Source organism: Penicillium concentricum, assembly GCF_028827145.1.
Source record: "Penicillium concentricum strain IBT 3081 chromosome Unknown utg000002l_segment0_segment0, whole genome shotgun sequence".
Taxonomy (NCBI): Eukaryota; Fungi; Ascomycota; class Eurotiomycetes; order Eurotiales; family Aspergillaceae; genus Penicillium; species Penicillium concentricum.
The window spans coordinates 506,689-528,558 of NW_026622755.1; the positions used below are offsets into that span (position 1 = coordinate 506,689).

The 21,870-nt window shown below is 49.5% G+C and overlaps 7 protein-coding genes across 7 annotated transcripts; 3 read left to right on the forward strand and 4 right to left on the reverse strand.

Moving 5' to 3' along the window:
- Positions 1-1,089: 1,089 nt before the first annotated feature.
- On the reverse strand, positions 1,090-2,948 carry N7517_003758 (aromatic amino acid and leucine permease; the record flags this gene model as incomplete). The annotated part of the gene is made up of 4 exons (XM_056721488.1): positions 1,090-1,267; positions 1,320-1,431; positions 1,499-2,672; positions 2,721-2,948. The coding sequence occupies 4 exons, from the start codon at positions 2,946-2,948 to the stop codon at positions 1,090-1,092; spliced, it is 1,692 nt and encodes a 563-aa protein (XP_056577738.1).
- Positions 2,949-3,746: 798 nt separating this feature from the next.
- On the forward strand, positions 3,747-4,643 carry N7517_003759 (OPA3 family protein; the record flags this gene model as incomplete). The annotated part of the gene is made up of 2 exons (XM_056721489.1): positions 3,747-3,806; positions 3,861-4,643. 2 exons carry the CDS (start codon positions 3,747-3,749, stop codon positions 4,641-4,643), a joined length of 843 nt encoding a protein of 280 aa, XP_056577739.1.
- A 314-nt stretch (positions 4,644-4,957) lies between these two features.
- On the forward strand, positions 4,958-5,958 carry N7517_003760 (uncharacterized protein; the record flags this gene model as incomplete). Its single annotated transcript, XM_056721490.1, has 4 exons — positions 4,958-5,231; positions 5,285-5,317; positions 5,371-5,768; positions 5,833-5,958. The coding sequence occupies 4 exons, from the start codon at positions 4,958-4,960 to the stop codon at positions 5,956-5,958; spliced, it is 831 nt and encodes a 276-aa protein (XP_056577740.1).
- Positions 5,959-7,028: 1,070 nt separating this feature from the next.
- N7517_003761 (class I myosin myoA) lies at positions 7,029-11,076 on the forward strand (the record flags this gene model as incomplete). The annotated part of the gene is made up of 5 exons (XM_056721491.1): positions 7,029-7,031; positions 7,090-7,326; positions 7,401-7,446; positions 7,507-10,608; positions 10,658-11,076. 5 exons carry the CDS (start codon positions 7,029-7,031, stop codon positions 11,074-11,076), a joined length of 3,807 nt encoding a protein of 1,268 aa, XP_056577741.1.
- A 265-nt stretch (positions 11,077-11,341) lies between these two features.
- On the reverse strand, positions 11,342-12,337 carry N7517_003762 (uncharacterized protein; the record flags this gene model as incomplete). The annotated part of the gene is made up of 2 exons (XM_056721492.1): positions 11,342-11,473; positions 11,528-12,337. The coding sequence occupies 2 exons, from the start codon at positions 12,335-12,337 to the stop codon at positions 11,342-11,344; spliced, it is 942 nt and encodes a 313-aa protein (XP_056577742.1).
- Positions 12,338-13,119: 782 nt separating this feature from the next.
- Positions 13,120-15,418, reverse strand: N7517_003763 (WD40 repeat domain-containing protein; the record flags this gene model as incomplete). The annotated part of the gene is made up of 2 exons (XM_056721493.1): positions 13,120-14,561; positions 14,611-15,418. 2 exons carry the CDS (start codon positions 15,416-15,418, stop codon positions 13,120-13,122), a joined length of 2,250 nt encoding a protein of 749 aa, XP_056577743.1.
- Positions 15,419-16,624: 1,206 nt separating this feature from the next.
- chsF (chitin synthase CHS3) lies at positions 16,625-20,351 on the reverse strand (the record flags this gene model as incomplete). Its single annotated transcript, XM_056721494.1, has 3 exons — positions 16,625-16,722; positions 16,786-17,591; positions 17,644-20,351. The coding sequence occupies 3 exons, from the start codon at positions 20,349-20,351 to the stop codon at positions 16,625-16,627; spliced, it is 3,612 nt and encodes a 1,203-aa protein (XP_056577744.1).
- Positions 20,352-21,870: the final 1,519 nt, after the last annotated feature.

A 21,870-nucleotide genomic window follows, 5' to 3' on the forward strand; every position in this document is an offset into this window, starting at 1 on the left:
AACAGAGCAGTTGGAAGTGCCATAACTCATGTGGCCAGTCCACGTAAAATGGTGGGTCTGAATTTCAGCTAGGGATTCTTCAGCGCGCTGGACTACCTTTCCGGGCAGCAGGATGGGTGTGGTAGCCGGAGGGCGGAGTTGGGGGCAGGGTGGCGGCAGAGTGGGCAGGGGGAAGCACGGATATCCTATACCTGTTAGTAAAGCCGCACATTTATGATTAGAATGATAGTTCATGCTGTGCATACGGCGGGCGATCCGTCTCAGAGTATCTATTAGCATAATTCCAAAGGATAATGACTGATTTGCACCTACTGCATTTCAGGTTGTTCTGGTCAAAGGGCAGTCGAACATGGTATAACCCTCATTTGCATGGTGGTGTCGTTGATGAGAGAAAACTTCGCTTCCCTGATTATAGATATTAAACACCTAAATAAGTAAAGTTAGTCCTCATATCTAGGGCCTCAAGAAGTAGAACTGAAGCGACTCACTTTGACTGTATTGCTGGATATGCTGAAGTTCAGCTGGCCATGGTACACAAGGTGTTGTCCTATTTGGTATATGTAGTCATATATTCACTTGACGGGAGTGACGGAGGAGAGACGATGAGAGAAGTAGAAAAGAAGAAGTAGCGGGGAGGTCGAAGAGATTGAAAAGAAACAAGAAGGGTAGAAAGTGCTGGAGAGCCCAGCTCCTCTTCTGTATGCTGCTGAAAGGCGGACAACTGCATTTATGTATAAAGATGGGATTCTTTCCTGACATCGTCATTTGATAACACATAAGGCCTTCAACCTGAAATGACAATAATAGGTGGTAGATATCAATGATGGAACTTGATGGGAGATGAAGAGAGAAACCAAAATTGAATTCTGGCAAACGGGGTATATGTACATCCTAATCTAGCAAACAAGGCCTGACAAGGAAGGCACCAATGCAAGCAACCTGACACTGCATGGAACCACAGGAGCAAAGCAGAATGCCATAGATGTTGTTATTATGTTAATTAAGTATATTAGATGCTTCAGGATCTATCACGTCTCATTCTCTTGCCCCGAACAAATATACAGTCTCCTAGTGATGGGTAGGAGAATGTCAGCCCCAAAGAATGTTCATCTTTGCCCATGTGCTGTCTTTCTTGATTGGTACATTATCCGGGTCATTGTTGGCCTCGTCTATCGCTTGTTGAACGGGTACCATCTTCAGAGGAAGAATCTCTGTCCGGCGGATCCACTTATAGCCCACGTACGCAAAAAGGACGAGTGGAATATCCCTGGCTCCAAGGTTAGTAGACTGAGCGTAATGCCACAAAGATGTACACTCACAGATACGACGAGACAAACGAGGCGGGGTCCCAGTTTCCAGCCGTGAAAACCGAGAAACCTCCAGTCAGGAGAATCAGAACGCAAGAGACCAACGCGAACCAGCTTGTGTATCCTTGATAATGTCAGTATTAGGATCCTCCAAAAGACTTGATCTCTCAAAACTAGACTGCGATACATACTGGTAATGCGATTATGCCACGGTAACTCTGTGGGGGAAATGCCCTGTTTATCCAGCGCCTGCAACAGACGAATATGGTTCAAGGAGATGGTGATCCACGAGACCAAGGTACCAGCCGCGGTCAAATCAACGAACCACCAGAAGACATTCATGGCGTTGTTGGAAACACACATATAAGCCAGGAGTGAGAAAGCAACCTGCAGCAGCACACACATGTACGGCACTCCCCACTTGGTGGTGCGCAGGAATATCTTCGGAGCATGGCCCTTGATCGCAAGACCATATAAGGTTCTGGTTCCCGCCAGAATACTTTGATTTGATGCAGACCACGCGGACGTCAGACATACAGCGTTCACAACGGATGGAATAGCCTTGATACCTGCATCACCGGCGGCAATGACGAATGGACTCGTAGCTGCGGTGCCAGAATCTGAGCCAAGACGTTCATCGGCGCTAGAGACCAACATGCCCACGACTAGCACAGCGGCGACATAGAAGATAGACACTCGTGCAAACACCCTTTTGCACGCCTTGGGAATATTCTGTCGAGGGTTTTTGGTTTCGGCAGCGGCCATGGCTAAAGATTCCACACCTGCGAACGAGTAGACTGCATTGGTCATGACAGCCCAGAATCCAAGAAATCGTCCCAAAGACCCAGTAGCGATATACTCCACGAACGGGCCGGGGTCTTTCCAGTAGTGGAAGCCTCGTCGGGGTACTCCCGGAACACCACCGAGATCAATGATGAGACCGAGGATGACCACAAAAATAACCAACAGGATTTTGAGAATGGCGAAAACGAATTCGATCTCGCCATAGACGCGGATAAACGAGATAGCAACAACCACAGAAACCACTATGAGGAGAGTCACCCAAACGGCGGCACTAATATCGGTCCAGTACTGAATAAGGACCACGCTGGCGGAGATCTCACTCGGAACGCTGATAAAGCATCCATAAACAACATTCCAGCCAACAGCGAAAGCCAGCGCGGGGTCAACTAAGATCTCTGCATGTCGCACAAAAGAACCAGTAACTGGTAGCAGGGCTGAGACTTCTCCCAGTGCAAATTGAATGCTGCAGACTACCAGGCCGATAAATAGGTAGCCTAGCAGGGCGCCCAGAGGACCACCCGTGGCGATCGAGCCACCCAGACCAAGAAAGAGACCTGTACCCTATAGCAGGTTAGACACAAGTTGCTTTGTTCATAATGGTCTACATACAATTGCACCGGCAATGGCAATCATTTGAATATGGCGTTGCCCCAGACCCCGGACCAAGCTTTGGCGTTCATATTGGGTAACGATCTGCCCATCGTCGACGATGACAGAGTTCGATGGACCCGACTGTGGGGTGAAATGTTGATCTTCCACATCCTGAACATTTTGAACGATATATTGACTCCCAGTCTTAGAGTTCTGGAACTTCTGGTCCTCGAATACCCCTGCCATGGCGTCGTTGCAGGAAAGGAAATCCTACAAGCAGAAAATATTTCCACGCTAGGAGGGTCAAGGCTAATCACACCATTTGACTGGTCGATGATGGGACTAGTTTTTGCTTATCTGGGGAAAAAGCTTTCGCGTAACGGCAATTATATTAACGGCGACATCGCTTCAGCCGAACCCCCGAAGTTGGAGGGGTTACAAGTTCAAAAGCAAATATCATGCATGAGTTGATTGGCTCATTATTTTCATTCGATTATAATATGTTGAAAGTAATGGACACGCAATACATTAATATATATTGTAGAATATTATTTCACGCGCTCGGGGAGTCTCCGAGGTTGTTCCAAGGTTTCACATTCGGCTTTTGACTTAAAAACAAGGCTAGCCCTATATGATTGATATAGGCCATTCGATACTCCTCCCTCTTTGAGATGTATCAGCGTATGGCATATCTAAGAACCAAATGCTATCATCCTGAGATTTTTTTCACCTATGTGGAATATAGTTGATTGGACCAAGCAACTACCCCTACGCTTGATAATCAACCGTTTTGTTTCTCGCCCTTTAGGGAAACGTTGCTCCGAACTATTTTTGTATATAGAAATCCAATCATTCACATACGTCAAACTCCAAGAATCTTCAGTAACCGGGTAGTTATTGCTTGGAATTAAGCCTCTGGTCGCCGCATCTCTTCCTGGGCGTGGAGGACGATGCTGAGTAATCAAGACGCGGCGCTGGGGGTCCACCGCGTCAGAGGTAAGAAAGTGACTCAAGCTTCATGCTCACTCTCTCTATACACCAGCCATGTCCTTAACATTGAAGCTCTCCTCTTTGGCAATCAGGACCTTGTCCAAGCCCATTGCTGTAAGCTTGCACCTCGAACCCAATCCTGCCAAATCCATAGGCTGACCCACACAGTCTCAAATCAAAGCCCAAGCCCGCGAACATGAACGCTTTCGCAAGATCTGCGTCTCTATGGCCCAAGCCCTTCACCGATTCGATATGCGTCTCCGAATAGGCACCCTCCGCGATAGTGCGGCGGCACAACGTCGAGCCGCCGCCGAAGCCGAAGCTCGAAAACATAAGCCTTCAATGCCCACCGTTCGAAATGCCGCCGACATGAAAGCCGCAGAGGAGGCAGAGGCCAAAGCCAAAGCTGCGGCAGAAGAGGCAGCCAAACCCCACCACTACCATATCCGTCCCCTTTCCGAGTCTAAAGCTATCGAGTCCGGTGCCAACTTCATCTCCGAATCCTTCCTTTTCATTGTTGCTGGAAGCCTGATCCTCTTTGAGTCGTGGCGGTCACGGAATAAGGAAAGCACACGACGGGAAGGTGTGGAGGGAAGGTTAGCAGAGCTGGAGAAATCCGAGGAGGCGGCACGTGAAGCTCTGGTGGCACTAGAAAAGGAGCTGCTCCAGCTAAGAGCGAAGCACGGCGACTTGCCCAAGTTGTCGACGAAGAGGATTCTGTCTCCTGAGATCTATGAACAAGCCCCAGAACCCGATACGCCAATAGTCGCACAGGGGTGGCTCTCACGCATTTCCTCGTACATTTCTTTTGGTCAAAGCGTTGCAAATACGACTGAGTCTGCGCCCAATACCCAGCCTACAATAGAAAAGGCTGACTCGACACCTCGAACTATGAACCAGTCTGCTGCATCAGCTAGTCAGAGTCCACCAACTGCATCAAAAAACTCGTGATTGTTTATGATTAATATTCGTCTAATGTCTAGCGATATCCTATATAAGGTTAGCGCGCATTTCCTTTTACATTCGGTCAAGATACCCCATTGAAAGACCGGAAATACTCACAGGAGTTGTGTTTTTGAGAGAGTAGGGGTTGCAAGGCGGAGTCACTTGTTGATATTCTCTCCGCTCCTTCCCTGAAATGTACATACACACACATCACTTCCATAGAAGCAACAACTCTTCTCTTTGATTCTTCTTCTCTTTCATCAGTCCTTTTGGCCTGTCGCTTCTCCTCTCAGTTCGGTTTTCTTGCTTCTCTCTTTCCAATGCGTGCTCAGTCTCCTGACAAGTCGCCTCCCTCTCCTCGCTCCGCTGCATGCCCACTCAATTCATCAGTTCCATTTATCCCCATATCTACCCTCGCTCCTCGAACGGCAGGTAGTGCCAGTCCTCCAGCATCTCTTTTCAGGTCCACTCTCACGATGTCTACACCTCCCCCAACGCTCGGCCTTCGGGGTGAATACAGCCTAGAACTTAGGAAACGGGATGAATGGGGCAGGCTGTCTGCTACCCTCACTTCTCTGGGGACAATGAAAGAAGGTATAGCAATTTCATTCACTTATCCAACATTTAAAGCTGACCATATCTTCTAGCTTCCCCGGCGCCGCCGAGAACAGATTTCAGTTGTAAGTTCCTTTAACTTCCTCACAAAAGGTCCAAGGGTTGACCCTCTTTCAAGCTCTATGGGCTAGTCGAGATGCCGACTTCAGGTTCGAGCTGACCTACCAGGCCCGAACTCTGTCGTCATTTGATGTCCTTCATCAAATACAGTCTATCAAGCTCAATGCACTTCTATTGACTCCCAATCGATTCCACGCAACCATGAGACACCAGACTGCGATGGGAATTCAAAAATTCACCCAAGGAAACAAGAATTCATTGGGTGTGATTGTGTATTTGATGGATGCAAGATCGTCGGGTGACGAACAGATTGAGGCAGTGCAGTCTCTTGGTGCACTACACCACTGCCTTTCACTGGGCTTTTCAAATCCACCTCCCGTTCTTGTAGTGTTGGACGCATCCTACCTCTTGGATTGCGTAGGCGCTTATATGAAGAGTGCCTCCCGGGCAAATCCGGTGAGTTATAGTCGAACGACAAGGCTTTCTTTGTGTTGGTCATTTGCTCATATATCGCCATTAGGTTCCGGTGAACGCTCTTGAAGATAAATCTTCGGTGCCGCCGCCGTCTACGCCTGTGTCTACATCGTTTCCGCTTCCGAAGTTTCCACCTTCAAACTTTTCTGCTGCACTCCAGGCCAAAAAGTGACGTACATGCATTGCAGAATATCGTCGCTTTTTCGAGAGAGCATGTCTTTGATCCCAGGGATTTGCACTGATGAGAGTCAGCACAATATTCCTGACCGGTAGACATTTTTATTGGTCGAGCATGTATGATTACCAAATTACCACAGCATCCAAATCTTCATATCCTTCCATCGGTGCTATCTCCCATTGAATGTTTGTTTTGTTGCACGGGGACGCAATGATCCAAAGTTTACTTTAGTGGGTTACACAAAGCCTTCTAGTTTCTTGATTCATAGGTCTTGCCGAACCGGTTGAATCCTGACGTTGCGAGTCTTACTTCAAACAACATATCCCATTGTCATCTACAACTTTGCTTCCCCTCTATCGCTGTCAGACAATTAAATGCAAGACATTGCCCTCGATTTGGCTTCCTTTCATACTATATCCCTTGTGGCTCGCCACTCCCGGTTTCGGTTTTCTTATGGAGTACTGATCAAGACAGCAAGTCGAGGTTCGCATATTAGGGCTACATAGTTTCAAGAATGAACAGAGAGTTTTCAGATCAACAGTACAGTCATATGTGGTATCATGGCTTCTAGTAATCTCCGGTGGTCTGGGAAGGTCCAAATTTGCAGTTAGGCAGGAGTATAGTTGTCCTAATATGCCCAATGACGTCGGTGTATCTATTCTTGACCGCATGAGCCACAAGCCCTGACGCGCGTGGCTGACTGATTGGGTTCGTAGAAAAAAAAGAATTGCCATGGAACAAAAATTCAATCGATCAATAAGGATGCCTATATCAAAAGATCTTACTAACCGGGTAAATTGACCTCGGGATATCCCATTCGCCCCTGAGGCAGCAACGGAACCAGAAGACCCTCTGTGGCGCAGCTGTTTGCTTCGGTTTGACTCGTTGTACGTAAGTCCGCCTGGGCACTTCCCTCTTACAATCACCTAGAATTGGTTCTAGACTTACTTCTAGACTTCCTACTCACTCTCAATTCCTGCTTAACTTGTCAATAGAATTACTGCATTCAGTTGACAGGTCAGATTCCACATTTCTCGCCTGGGCGCGAGATCAGTTGACACAAGATGGTAGGTGGCCTACTTGCGACCAGATAAGAACCCAACTGACCCTGTGATTGCGGTATAGGGTCAGTCACGACGCCCCGTTGGCGGAGAAAAGAAGAGCCGCTTCGGGCGCTCTAAAGCAGTCGCCGATGTTGGTGATGGCCGGCAAGCGGGGGGAAAGCCGCAGGTCAGGAAGGCCGCTTTCGAGAGCAGCAAGAAGAAGGAGATCGGCGTGTCAGATCTTACGCTACTCAGCAAGATCTCCAACGAGGCCATCAACGATAACCTGAAGCTCCGGTTCGAGCATGACGAGATTTATGTAAGTGATCGCTGTCGCACGCGGACTGCGGGGTTGTGCGCAAACACCAGTACAGGCTGACGAGAGACTACTAGACTTATATTGGCCATGTGTTGGTCTCAGTGAATCCTTTCCGAGACTGTGAGTTGCTCCGCGAAGAGGATTCGGTTTCCTATTTGCTAACATAGTTGCGATCAACAGTGGGTATCTACACAGATAATGTCCTCGATTCGTATCGCGGCAAGAACCGTCTCGAAGTCCCTCCCCATGTATTCGGAGTCGCCGAGTCCGCATACTACAATATGAAATCCTACAAGGACAACCAGTGTGTCATCATTTCTGGAGAGTCCGGTGCCGGAAAGACCGAGGCCGCGAAGCGGATCATGCAATACATTGCCAGTGTCTCTGGCGGTGGCGATTCGTCTATTCAGCAGACCAAGGAGATGGTATTGGCGACAAATCCGTTGCTAGAGTCATTCGGTAATGCGAAGACACTGCGCAACAACAACTCGTCCCGATTCGGAAAGTACCTGGAATTGGAGTTCAATGCCAACGGTGAGCCGGTGGGAGCCAACATTACGAACTATCTGCTTGAGAAGTCGCGAGTTGTGGGACAAATTGCGAATGAGCGAAATTTCCACATCTTTTACCAACTCACAAAGGGTGCCCCACAGAAGTACCGCGACAGCTTCGGTCTTCAGCAACCCCAGTCTTACCTCTATACGAGCCGTTCCAAGTGTTTCGATGTGCCGGGAATCGACGATGTTGCCGAGTTCAAGGATACACTGGATGCGATGAGGGTGATTGGAATGAGCGATGCCGAGCAGGACAACGTGTTCCGCATGTTGGCAGCGATTCTCTGGATTGGCAATGTTCAGTTCAGCGAGGATGACTCTGGAAATGCGACTATTAGTGACCAGTCAGTTGTTGATTTCGTCGCCTACCTGATGGAGGTGGATGCTGCTCAAGTGAACAAAGCTTTGACTATTCGTCTGATGGAGACTGCCCGAGGAGGGCGCAGGGGTTCCGTTTATGAGGTACCACTAAATAGGGTCCAAGCTTCAGCTGTTCGGGACGCTTTGGCCAAGGGAATTTACTTCAATCTTTTCGATTGGATTGTCGAGCGCGTCAACCAGTCACTGACTGCTCGGGGATCTATCACCAATTCAATTGGTATCCTGGATATTTACGGATTCGAAATCTTCGAGAAGAACTCTTTCGAGCAACTGTGCATCAACTATGTCAACGAGAAGCTGCAACAGATTTTCATTCAATTGACTCTCAAAGCAGAACAAGATGAGTATGCCCGCGAGCAGATCAAGTGGACTCCTATCGAGTACTTTGACAACAAGGTGGTGTGCTCGTTGATCGAGGACAAACGCCCCCCTGGTGTTTTTGCCGCTTTGAACGATGCTTGTGCAACTGCCCACGCTGATTCCGGTGCTGCCGATCAAACTTTCGTTGGCAGGCTCAACTTCCTGTCCCAGAACCCCAACTTCGAAGGTCGCCAGGGTCAGTTCATTATCAAGCACTACGCCGGTGATGTCAGCTACGCGGTGGAGGGAATGACGGATAAGAACAAGGATCAGTTGTTGAAGGACTTGTTGAACCTTGCCCAATCTAGCAGCAACGAATTCGTCCACTCCCTGTTCCCCGACCAGGTCAACCAGGATGACAAGCGTCGCCCACCTACCGCCGGTGACAAGATCAAGGCATCCGCGAATGACCTTGTGGCCACGCTCATGAAAGCGCAACCATCTTATATTCGTACCATCAAACCCAACGATAACAAGGCCCCCAGGGAGTACAACCACGGCAATGTCCTGCACCAGATCAAGTACCTGGGTCTCCAGGAGAACGTCCGCATTCGACGTGCTGGATTTGCTTACCGTCAGACCTTTGACAAGTTCACCGAGCGATTCTACCTCCTGTCTCCGAAGACTTCGTATGCCGGTGACTACACATGGACCGGCGATGTGGAATCCGGCGCCAAGCAAATCCTGAAGGATACCCGAATCCCCGCCGAGGAGTACCAGATGGGTATCACAAAGGTTTTCGTCAAGACCCCGGAGACACTGTTCGCACTCGAAGCTATGCGAGATAAATACTGGCACAACATGGCCATTCGCATCCAGCGTGCTTGGAGAAACTATCTCCGATACCGCATTGAATGTGCGATCCGCATCCAGCGCTTCTGGCGCCGCATGACCGGTGGACTCGAATTCATCAAGGTTCGTGATCAGGGCCACCAAATTCTCCAGGGCCGCAAGGAACGTCGGAGAATGAGTCTTCTCGGCTCTCGTCGCTTCCTGGGCGATTATCTCGGTGTCGGGAATACCGGTGGTCCTGGTGAAATGATCCGCAACGGTGCAGGCATCAGCGGTTCAGATGAGGTTGTTTTCTCTTGCCGTGCCGAGCTTTTGGTGTCCAAGTTTGGTCGGTCTAGCAAACCTGTTCCCCGGATTCTTGTCTTGACGAATCGACATGTCTACATTGTTGCACAGAGTATCCTCAACAACCAGCTTGTTATTTCAGCGGAACGAACCGTCCCCGTTGGAGCCATCAAGAGTGTTAGCACTTCGAATCTCAAGGACGACTGGTTCTCGCTGGTCATTGGGGCTCAGGAACCCGACCCGCTGATCAACTGTGTCTTCAAAACCGAGTTCTTTACCCATCTCACCACTGTCCTGCGTGGCTCTCTGACTTTGAAGGTTGGAGAAACCATCGAATACCATAAGAAGCCTGGCAAGCTGGCGACCGTCAAGGCAGTCAAAGATCCCGCTGCTGGAAACGTCGATAGCTACAAAAGCAGCACGATCCACACCAGTGCTGGTGAGCCTCCTAACTCTGTCTCGAAACCTACTCCGCGGCCGAAGCCTGTTGCTGCTCGTCCCGTTACAAAGGGCAAGCTACTCCGTCCCGGTGGTCCCGGTGGCGGCCCTTCAAAATTGTCTCAGGCTGCTCGCAGACCTGTTCCTGCCACTCAGCCTCTGCCCCGGTCTATCCCACAGCCTGCCGCGGTGCCGCAACCTGCTGCCCAGTCGCGTGTCGTACCTCAACCGCGCATCGTGCCTCAGCCTGTGGCTGCTGCTGCCGCTGCTGCACACTCTCGCAACGAGTCTACTAGCTCCATGATGTCCTCTAACTCCATCCGGGCTCCTCCACCACCTCCACCATCGGCACCTCCCCCAGCCTCAAGGAAGCCTTCCGCAAAGGTCAAGTATGACTACAACAGCGACCGGGCCAATGAGCTTTCCATCATCAAGGGCGAAATTGTTGAGATTGTATCCAAGGAAGGAAATGGTACGTACCTATAACATACTTCAGTTTGATCACAACTAACTTGTCCTAGGATGGTGGCTGTGTAAGAACACAACAACATCAGCGCAAGGATGGACGCCCGAATCCTACCTCGAAGAAGTAGCCGCTGCTCCCGCGCCAAAGCCTACTCCACCCCCACCTCCTATGACACCCCGCGCAACCCCCAGCCCTATTCCAAATGGCGCTGGAGCCGCTGCAGCTGCAAAGACTAAACCCGCCCCGCCAGCTCCCCCGGCCAAGCGTCCCAACATGGCCGGACGCAAACCAGCGCCCCCTCCCGCTCCCCGGGATAGCGTCGCGAGCCTGCAATCGGGCGATTCATCCGGCGCCAGCGGCCGCGGTACGCCTAACAGCGCATCGAACGCCAGTTTGGCAGGTGGTTTGGCCGAGGCACTGCGGGCCCGACAAAGCGCCATGCAAGGCAAGCACGACGATGACGATGAGTGGTAGTTGAGAAATGTATTGTTTATGGTCGGTCGCGGTGTTGGACATTTCTGCGCTTAGCGTTGACCTTTTGCGTTTGTTTTTGTGAGGGCCATGGCATATGCATATGCAGGTCAGCGAGTCATTGTTTTTTTTTCTCTCATTACATTCCACTGTAGAGCCGAGTTCAATATATACCGTTTCACGCGAATCAAAATCATATGGAAATTGTCATGTCATTCGGGATGCTATTCATGTCCCAACATTCAAAGTATGAAACAATGTAAATCATTTACAAGAACTTGCTCGCAAGACTCATAAGTCCACTAGCACCACCGCTGCTACCACCACTAACCTGACTCTTCATATACATCTTCAGCGCCACCTCGGCAGCAGAGTTAACAGCAGACTGCTTATCACCAGACTAAACAATCATTAGCATCATCACCCCCCCCCAATCATCAAAAGAATAACATACCACATTACCCCCAGACCCATTCTTCTCATCCCACAACTTCCCAGCCTGAGCCATAGCAAGTCCAATAAGCTTATTCTTATCCATACCCCCCTCACTGCTGCTGTTTCCACTGCCACCACCAGTAAACATCTTCAAAGCCTGCATGGCAGCACCAGCACCAACAGTACTGGAATCATGCTTCTGGTTCGAGTCATTGCCGGAACCGTACATGGCCTGGTGTGCATTGGCCGCTTGTTTCTCGTCGACGTCGTCGTCGGACTTGCGGTTCTGGAGGAAGTTCAAGGCGCTGCTGAAGAGGGATTTGTCTTCGTTGCTGTCGTGTTCTTGGGCGTGGGTTGCTGCGCTGCTGAAGTCTTCGTTGGAAGAGTGGTTGTTGTTGTTGTTGTTGTTGTTGTTGTTGTTGTTGTAGCCTTGGTTCTGGTTTTGGTTGTAGCTCTCGTTGGAGTTGCCGTAGCCAGAGTTGTTGTTGTTGGAGTTGCCGTAACCGGAGTTGTTGTGGCTCTCGTTGGAGTTGCCGTAGCCAGAGTTGTTATTGTTGGAGTTGCCGTAACCGGAGTTGTTGTGGCTCTCGTTCGAGTTGCCATAGCCTGAGTTGTTGTTGTTGTTTCCGTAACCGTGGGACTCCTGACGACCGTAGTTGTCCTGGCGTTGGTTCTGGTTACCGTAGCCTTCGTTGGAACGTCCTTCGTTAGAAGAGTTGCCGTAGCCGCCGGATCCACCGTAGGAGTTGTTGTTGTTGTTGTTGGTGTTGTAATAGCTGTTGCTAGCGCCGCCGCCGCCGCCGCCGTACTGGTTATCGTTGTAAGACATGGTTTAGTTTGGTTTGGGTAGGTCAAGATAGAGATAGTTGGTTAAGAAATGGAGATGTGAAACTAGAATGATTTAATAGAAAAACCAGAAGAACAGAATCGAATGGAAGAGCTTCAGCTGATGGAGGGGTTGCGGGGCTGTTTTGATTCCGATTTGGGCGATTCGCTGTTCGATCGCATGGACGGTGGATCGAAGTGGTGGCCAATTATGAACGTGTAGACTTATTAGTGGATGTTTTAGAAGGTGAACTATTGATTTTGCATTGTTTTTAGTCATTTTAGTGTGTTTTAGTCTCTTTTAGGTGATAGTTCGGAGGTTATATCAGATATGATATAAACCCGAGAAGTGGTACTGGTTATAATAGGGATATAAGTTGGAATAAATTCAATCAAATAGATTGACAGACTGTTTCCCTTTACTATACATTGTAGGCTCTGTAAAATGGGATATCTGTACTCCGTAGGTAATGGAGCACCGGATTTCCTCTACTTCTTGGCGTTTCCTTTCCTGCTCAGACCCGCTTTCTACGTACAACTGTGGGCATAGGTGAGTACTGTCATTAAGCTGGCAAGACAATGCTTGAAGACAAGTATAACATTATTGAGACTACATGGTCTTGTGTGTTGATCGTGAAACCACATCCAATACTCTAAAACAAAGAAACGAATATAAACAACCTCCAACTCCATAACCCAGGGTATCAGATGCAGATGAAACGCAAAGAATACCAACCCAGAAAAAGAAATAAAGAAAAAAAAAACAGCAGACAATAGAAAACAACATCAAAGAATCAACGAATCATGCTCCTCATCCGACAAATTTCTCAAAAACCTCAGTCCCCGCTCCCTCTTACTTAAAACACATCTAGGATCTAGCGCCAACTCTTCCTCTGTAACCCACTCAGAAGGCAAATCTGTCAACCCAAGCCTCTGCCCAGACTGTTTCCGCTCATACTGCATGAATCCACCGAAATGGCGATCCGTATTAGCAACCCAGATCTCGGCGCCGTCAGGCGCGTAATCCGCACCACCGATTTCACCAAAGAAATCATGTACCTGTCTTGAGCGGAAGAGTTGTGCGTCGACGATAGAGATGCGGTCTGCAGGTTCGGTGCAGAGGAGAGTGCGTGGGCCACCGCCGACAGGTGAGAATCGCAGGGAGCGATAGCCCGCGACGTCGGAGTCGATGGTTTCGAGCGGACGCCAGGTTCGGGCGTCCCAGATGATGACTGTTTTGTCTTGGTTTGAGGTTGCTATATGGCGCATATCTGGGGACCAGGCGCAGGCGAAACCGAAGTCGCGGTGCCCGCGGAGGGGATGGACTGGGCGGCCTGTGTCGGATTCTATGACCCATGCGTCTGGTGAGTCGCCGATTACGACGCGAAGACGGCTGTCCGGGGATGTGGCGGTGCAGTTTATTGGTTGGGCGAGTTCTTGGTCGGAGATGAAGATGTTTGTTTCTGTGTCGAGGATGCGGAGATGTCTGTCGTTTGAGGCGAAGACGCCGGTGGGCGAGGGACCTGTGCGGTTGGGGATTATGTCGACGTGGTTGGTAATGCCGTCGTTGAAATCTGGGGTTACTAGGCCTTTTATGCCGGGGTCGCAGCCGCTAGTGCTGCGTAGGGCATATTCGCCGCAGAATCCGCCTGCGATCGTGAGACCGTGTGCTGTTTTCATAGTGGAGATTTTGACTGGGCCGAGGAAACCGGATTCTGGGTCTGGTTGGCTCATGTCGATTAGACAGCGTGCGTCACCAGTTGTTGGGGTCCATGAAAAGACTTTCGAGCGCGAGGCGAAGTGGACGGTATTAGATGCAGGGGTCGACATTAAATTGCGGAGCTGAAAGTGCTCAATAGACGCTTTGTGGGAAGTGTGCATGGACCTCTCGCGGAAAAAGGTTTCATGTTGTGGAAGGCGCTTTGCATGGCCCGGATGCGAGTAATGCATGTTGCAATACGGGATATACCAGGCGTCGCGCACTGCTCGTGCATCGGACCGTGTTACTCGTAAAGTTTCAGTCCATGGGATCTGCTGCAGGTCATAAAAATCGCGTCTCCATCTAGGCGGTCGAACAACCTCGTGTGGTGGTTGCCAGCTAATCATCTTTGCGAGTGGGCGGAGCTGGGGTGGAATTCGACTTTCGGTATGGAAGCCATGGGGAATGGTGTTTATCGAGACCATCCAGTGCTTGATGAATTCATCAATGGTGAGATTCCGCTCGTAGGCTAGAGGGTAATTAGCTCGGGTCTTGTTCCAACAGTCATAGTGCCTTACTAGATGTGTGGATTATAGATGCCGGACGTGGTCCAGGGAATTCCATTTGCTCGTCGGCGTAGTTCCGCAAAGGTTCTGTGATAGACAAACCAATGTTCTGGGGGAGATCCACGTCAATATCGTCATAGCTCATACTGTTATAAAAATCATCGAGATCACAATCTGGCATTTCGGTTTCATGCGTCGGGCGGTTCTTGCGCTGGTAGTAATACTCCTCTTCATCAGGATAGAATCGAAGAAAGTCTTCCAGCTCATCATCGGATGTCGACTCCGGCGACCGGTTGTCTTCGATGGTAGTTGACTCGTAATCCATAACCATATCCTTGTGGCCATCCTCGACGTCGTGGTCTGGGCCGACGGCGATATTTTGCCGGGCGGCGGTGCGGTGAATCAAGTTCCGAACAATGGATTCCATGTCGACGTCGCCACTCGGGTTCGAACCAAAGACAAACTCCGGTCCAGCCGAAGAGGTACCTCCCATTCCCGATTGTTGAAAATGACCCCGATGTCCAGGCATCAAAGAACTCCCGGACTCCATATGTCGATAATAATCTGGAGGACTGCCAGCACTCGTAACAGCATTGACGACTTCGGACACCATAAAAGAATCATTGTGCGCATTATCCTCCGCACGCGGGTACTGGGACACCGCAGCCAGAGCTGCAACGCCCACGTCATGTAATCGGCGGTCGATCTCGGAAGTCATATTCGTCGGAGCAGATCGATCACTGGAAACCATATCCGAATCGACGGTCGAATTAAAGTCCCCATCGTCTGCACCAGACACCCCAGAACGAGTTGGATTCATGGCTGGAGGATCGATATCACATGACACATGGCGCGGTACGGGATTCAAGGCGGGGAAGTCGGATGAATTCGAGTCACTGGAATGAATCATCGCCCGCCATGGATATCTCGAACGATCGAATTGTTAAACCCGGAGTTCTTCCAGGCACCGTGCTGCAAGGATGATCACGTCCCGAAAAAGGTCGAATCAGCAGGGATGACTAGCGGTCGCACAAGCGGAGGAAATCGATCCAGTAAGAACAGTAAACCTGGGCAGCGTACAGGTAACACGTTGCGGTTTGAAGTTGCACAGGTTTGGCTCGCAGTCAACTCCACACTGCGTGGCGTTGATTTCCAAGCCTTTTGAGGGAAAAAAAAGGCGGAGAGATTGAAATGCCGAGTTCAACCGTGATGCCGAAAAACAGCCCCCTAATGAGATTTCAAAACCGACAAATATCAGCTTAGTAAATTATGTAGGCTGATCAAAAAGGAAATAGAGGGGGAATATGCGGACAGTGCGCGGTAGCCTTTTCCGCAACGACAGAAAGAGAGAGATGCAGAACGTGGGGAGAAACGTGAGAGACACTCTCCACTTTTAGATCTCCATGACTTTATAAAGGAAATAAAAAGAAAGCATAAGAATCTGAAAGATGATACGTAGATTGCAGGGATTCAACCCTAATATTCAGCCCCTTCAAACCATACAGATCAAAGATATACGCAAGTAGATCATGCAAATGAAATCTACATCTGCTTTATCATCTCGAGCCTCGCATATGTAAACAATGCAGGGAGTAAACGCACTGCAGATCTAAACCGGTCAAGCCAGGTGACTTGCGCTTTGATGTCGGGCACGCCTTGGGCTGAATATGGGGCCATATAAACTGAAAAGTCGGAAATCTGATAGTTCATGTTGCTTCACAGCGCTATTTCGATTACGCTATGTCGATTACGCTATGTCGATTAATATGTCGATTAATATGTCGATTAATATGTCGATTAATATGACGATTTATACAAGGCAACCCGGTCCAAATCACCGAGAAAAAAATAAAAAAAAATAAAGAATATGAACATAAAAATAATCAACTCGTCAGTCGTGCAACGCCTTTGAACTATATTATAAGAATGAACGCCGGTATGTAAATGGTACAATAAATCACGTCGAAACCAGATGCATCCGGAAGAAACAGAACAATTAAAAAAAGAACAAGCGCAATCGCTTTCGTTAATAATGGGAATATGTGTCATACTGCGACGGATAAGGATCCGTCGAAGCATGAGGTTGTGACTGTGACTGTGCCCAGGCACTGCGAAGACGGCGTTCTAAGGAGAATGTTAGAATCGACTATATCAAATCATCCCAACAGGGAAAAGGGCAAGACATACCTTTTTCAAAATCACGCCACCTCTTCATCGTGATCTTCGTACTATCAAACTCGCCCTCGGCATCACCGTGTCCCTTATCCTTCTCACCAGCAGTCTTACGGGTATCACCCCAACTGAAGTCATCGAACTTCCAGAATGCGTACATCGGCAGAACGAAATTCCAAATGGGAAGCGAGCAGAGGTAAATGAACATCCAGGCCACGTAGACGAGTTTGTGTGCGGTGACGACAATCAGAACACCAGGCAGACCCAAGACTAGGGCCAACAGAACCAGCGGAATGACTTGGACGGGTTTCCTGACGATTGAGACAATGACGACGTAGATGGTGAATGCAATGGCGGCGGGGAGGACGAGGGTTCCGATAAGCTCGATGAAGATGACGAACTGCATGCTGAAACAGAAGGTTCCACACAGATCGCGAACGAGGACCAGTTCGAAGAGATTGTGGACGGTACTGTTGATCCAGCGACGGCGTTGGGAGAGCAGGACTAGGAATGCGTCTGGAACGACAGTTTTGCACACGGCTTGGGGGACGAAGATCTGCTTGCGTTTCGGGAAGGTCTTGAGCATCAGGGTGGTTAGGTATCGATCTTCACCGAGAAGGAGCAAGTTCTTCTTGTGGAGGGTGTCGACGACGTTTTCCGAGTAGTGTTCGACGATATCTGGGTTGGCGAGAATGGGTACCCAGTAGTTCTGGCCGCCCTTGGGAGCTTTAATTCGGTACATGGTGAAACATCCAGGGAGACAGGTTACACCACCGAAGACGGATTCAAATGATTTGGCTAGATGGTGAGAGACAAAGTACCTGTTGGAGTTAGTTACTGTGCTGGTTACACCATCAACCCTGGGGAACTTACTCGAAGACCTGGATCATTGTTACCCAGCTGTCGGTCTTGTTTGCGATTTTGGTTTCTCCACAGAGACCCATGATTTCTGGGTCCTTCACCATGGCCGAGACCATATGTGTCAAGCTGTCTGGGAACACCTTCGTGTCGGCATCAACCATGAGAACAATCTCGTAAAAGTCCGGCGGGATGCCTGTGACATTCCACATGCCATTGAACATTTCGAACTCGAGTTCCGTCATACGCTCGTCAAACATAACCTTCTGGAGGAAAGACATGAGAATGATCTGACTGTCTCGCTTGCCTCGGTTACCAGGCTTTGACTGGGTCGACTCCTGGGCAGTTCCGCACTTGACAATCACCATCATGGGAACACGCTGCTGCTTTTCGATTGGGATGACCGATGTGGTACCGTAGTCGTAGAATCCAGTGTAGACCTTGGCCATGTTGTGTCGCTTGGAGCCAGTAGCCACAGCCACGTAGGAGTACGGCTGGACCTCGTCTTTGGGAACAACAGGGTCCCTAAGCATGCCCACTACAATATCTGGCGTGGAGAACTCCTCTCCCTTACCCTTGATGATACCATCACAAATGACCAGGATCGTTTTGTGGCTGTTCGGGTAGTCGGTCATGGCAACGGAATCCAAAGTCGACCTAATACCCTCTTCACCTTCAGAGTAGCAAGTAACCAGACAGAGACTGTGAGCCAGAGGGTAGCCGAATGGCTGCCAGTCAGCAGGAGGCTGAGGAACGACAGCTTCGTGAATGAAACCAGCAGGACCCGCATCCTGATCTGCCGATAGGGTGGAGAAACCCGGATCTTGCTGACCCTGACCGGGAGGAACCAAGCTAGTCCGACTGGCAGTAGGATTTTGCCGAGAGTTGTCGGCGCTCAGAGTGCCACCACTGCCGTTGTGGCTTGACTTGTACATAGTGCCAGGATTAGAGCTGGGCATGAGATGAGTCGTCGAGTTCTGACTAGCCATGGTGACATAAATCGGCCTTTGCTTGCTACCAGTGCTGCTGCTCACATTGTATGGGCTCGAGAAACGGGAAGTGGTCGGGAGGAAGCTAGCGCGTTTGTTCATGCGATCGGGAACGATGGGTTCGGTAATTCTTGGAGCCGGTCGATAGATATCGTTGGACCAGTCTTCAATCTGTTGATTGCGAGTCTTGGCATTGGAGGACATGCTCGTGGTCTGCGCGGCAAACCTAGGTGCCATAAACCACTGGAAGAAGACAGCGAAAGCGAACTTGACGCCCACGATGGCGAGAATGAAGATCAGGGACACGTAGAGGACGACTTGCGACGCAATACAGCCAACAGTATCAGTGTCGATGCTGCCCACTTTGATAATCTGCGCCAGGCACTTGCCAATCTTCTTCTCCTCCCCGGATTGTAGGTAGTAGGTGAGATCAACACCACGGACAGCAGGATTCTTGCGAAGCTCGTCGAATTGTTTGGGATAGGACACCTGGCTGCGATCAAACCAGGCGAGAAGGTCGAGGTCGAGCACAGTTCCGGAGTATATCGCCAGATTGCGACTCTTGTTCTTCGTGTCCTCCCATGTGTAGTACACATCCCCATCACTGTTCAGCGAGTAGAAAGGCTCACGAGCCTGCTTGCTTGTATGGCAAGCCCAGCCCGTGTAGTACTGAGTGGTCAAATTGGGCGAGGACGAACCATCCTGGTTGAAGGGCGCACAGGGAAAGTACCATCCGAGATCTCCTTTGGAGTTTGTTGGAATATCCCCATCAGGCTTGGCCGTAATCAGTCCCTTGCACGCACCATTGACCTGCTGGAAGAAGAAGCTGCCATCCTGTCCACCATACCTGTGTGGCAAGTCGTAGATAACATTTGAACGAGTGGGGATACCAGCAACAGCGGGATGTTTGGAACCACTCAAGTCATATGCCTTTCCGTGGAAGATCATGAAGTTGGGACTGATTTTATTGGCCTTCAACCGAACCGGGGGTGAGCCACAAACCGTAGCCGTGAAACCGAAAGTCAAGAAACCGACAAAGGCACCGATCATCAGAATGATACTGATAAGGCCTATCTTCTCTCGCCAAGCACTGCGCTGCTCCTTCTCTGGCATGCCGAAGCATTTCAGCACAAAGTCCGGAATGAAGAATGTGAGCACTGCACAATATGTAGGCCACAACTCGGGCGGGCCACTCTGCTCGATAATAGCTTTCTGACGTCTCTGTTCATCCGCAGCTCCCTTCGACGACCTCCGCGAGCCTCTCTTCTTCTTCTTCGATCGATGTCTGCTAGGAACTCGTTCCATTGGTTTGTTGACATTACCCTGCGCGCCGTATAGCCCATCCTTGTTTTTCATATCTATGCTGCGCGAGCTGTTCGTCTCCGCCTCGACATCTCTGTTGTCCAATAACGGATCGTTTCCCGTCGCCGAGGGAAAAGCGGTTGATCGCGGCCGGTAGTGATGATCAGATTGTTCACGGTCGTCCCGCCTGCGCTCTGGTTTGACCATGCTCTTTTTGCGTCTCACATCGCTCCGGTCCATGCGCTCTTCGTCCGTTTCCACTCCTCTTCGGTGACTGGAGTGTCGACGACGGTGTCGGTGGGAGGGGGAAGTGGGGTCGTCGCTGTAAGTGCCCGAGTCGATATCGCGTCGACGGCGTCGAGAGGGTTCGCGAAATGCGCGGGCTTCTTCGCGCCGACCTGGGGGCTTGCCTGGCCTCTGCGGCAAAGACATCTCGTTTCTACGAAGGTTGATGTCAGTCCACACTCCGAGCTTGGTTGGATTTCAATTTGCAGGCGCACTCACTTTAGTTATTGCTCATCAACAGCAGGTTGGGTCGATTATTCAAAATATGGATCTGTCGGTTGCCGCTTGAAACATGTCAAATGCGTTGACCCGGTCCTCGATAATGCGACCTATTTGTATTCTCAAATGTCTGATCTATTGACCAGCAAATAGAGTGGGTTGGGAGTTCTCGAAGGCGATACGGTCGGCCTGTGCAAGGTGGAGAGTAAACAAAGTCCCCACTCAAGAAAACGAAAGATGGAAAACAGAAAAGCGAATGTGATGATAGGTAGTAAAAGGGAAAGGGAAGTGCTGAGACAAAGACCCTGTACACGGGACTTTAGCGCTCTAGGAGAGGTTAGGCCTGTTTTACCATGTAAAGGCCATATTAAGACATATTAAAAATAAATAATCTATTTTCTTTGTCGCTAGGGGCAATATCATAATATCACAAATATCACAAATATCACACTATCCAGGCCAATTAGATCACCCACGGTTTAACCAAATGTCTTCCAAGGTTCGTTAATACAATACCAAGAATGGCCAGATTTTAGTGATTTTTAGTGATTTTGTCGGTAACAAAAGGAAAAACCAGCCGAGGAGGCATTTTTCTCTGATCACGGGGTTCAATTTCTATTTTGGGCCAACTAAGACAGTTTATGCTTAGTTCTAGCTTTAGTGATCTTAGCCGGATAATAGCCACGCTAAATAGCCAATTGCCACTTACACTTTAACATAAATAGTAAATAGTTCACGGTAAAAGCAAAAGAGAGAAAAAGATGGAAGCTTCCCCATAATCCATCTCCTAACCCCTGTGAAAACCCGTAAACAGCTATGTGATATATCTCGAAGGTATATACGAACATTATGTTTCGAGTCGGTGTACTCCGTACTCCGTGCGGAGGAATGGCGTAGCTCTAGATCAAAGAAAACAGGTTATAATAGTCAAAGGTAATGCACGCCATATATGTACAAGCCCTTGACAAAACACTAAAACACCTGTACTACCAGTCTAAAGTCTAGCCAGAACAGAACGCATTATGTGATGGAAATAGTACTTGAAAGAAGTCGAAAATCTGCATTGTCTGGATATAAAATCTAGGATACCCCTGTATGTAGGTACCCCAAGGTCAATGCCAATGTCAATGCCAATTCAATATGATCGACAACTGGCGGCCGATCATCACGGCTATCCCCAGAATCCATACAGCCCATGGGCCCCATAGTGCATATGCACCATTCCGTTTCACATTCGAAGACCATATGGTGTTCTATAGTCCCTACCCCGTAGACGTTCTTGAATCACGAAAGGAACGTGTCACTTGTGGACAATTCCCCTTTTCCATTCAAAAAATAATCCAATTGAGAATCCAACTTGGCTGCGGATTTGCTGGTCTACGGTGGAGTCCGGTATCCTTGTCGGGCCACGTTCTTCGGCTCTTACTAGAATGCTGACAGTATCTCT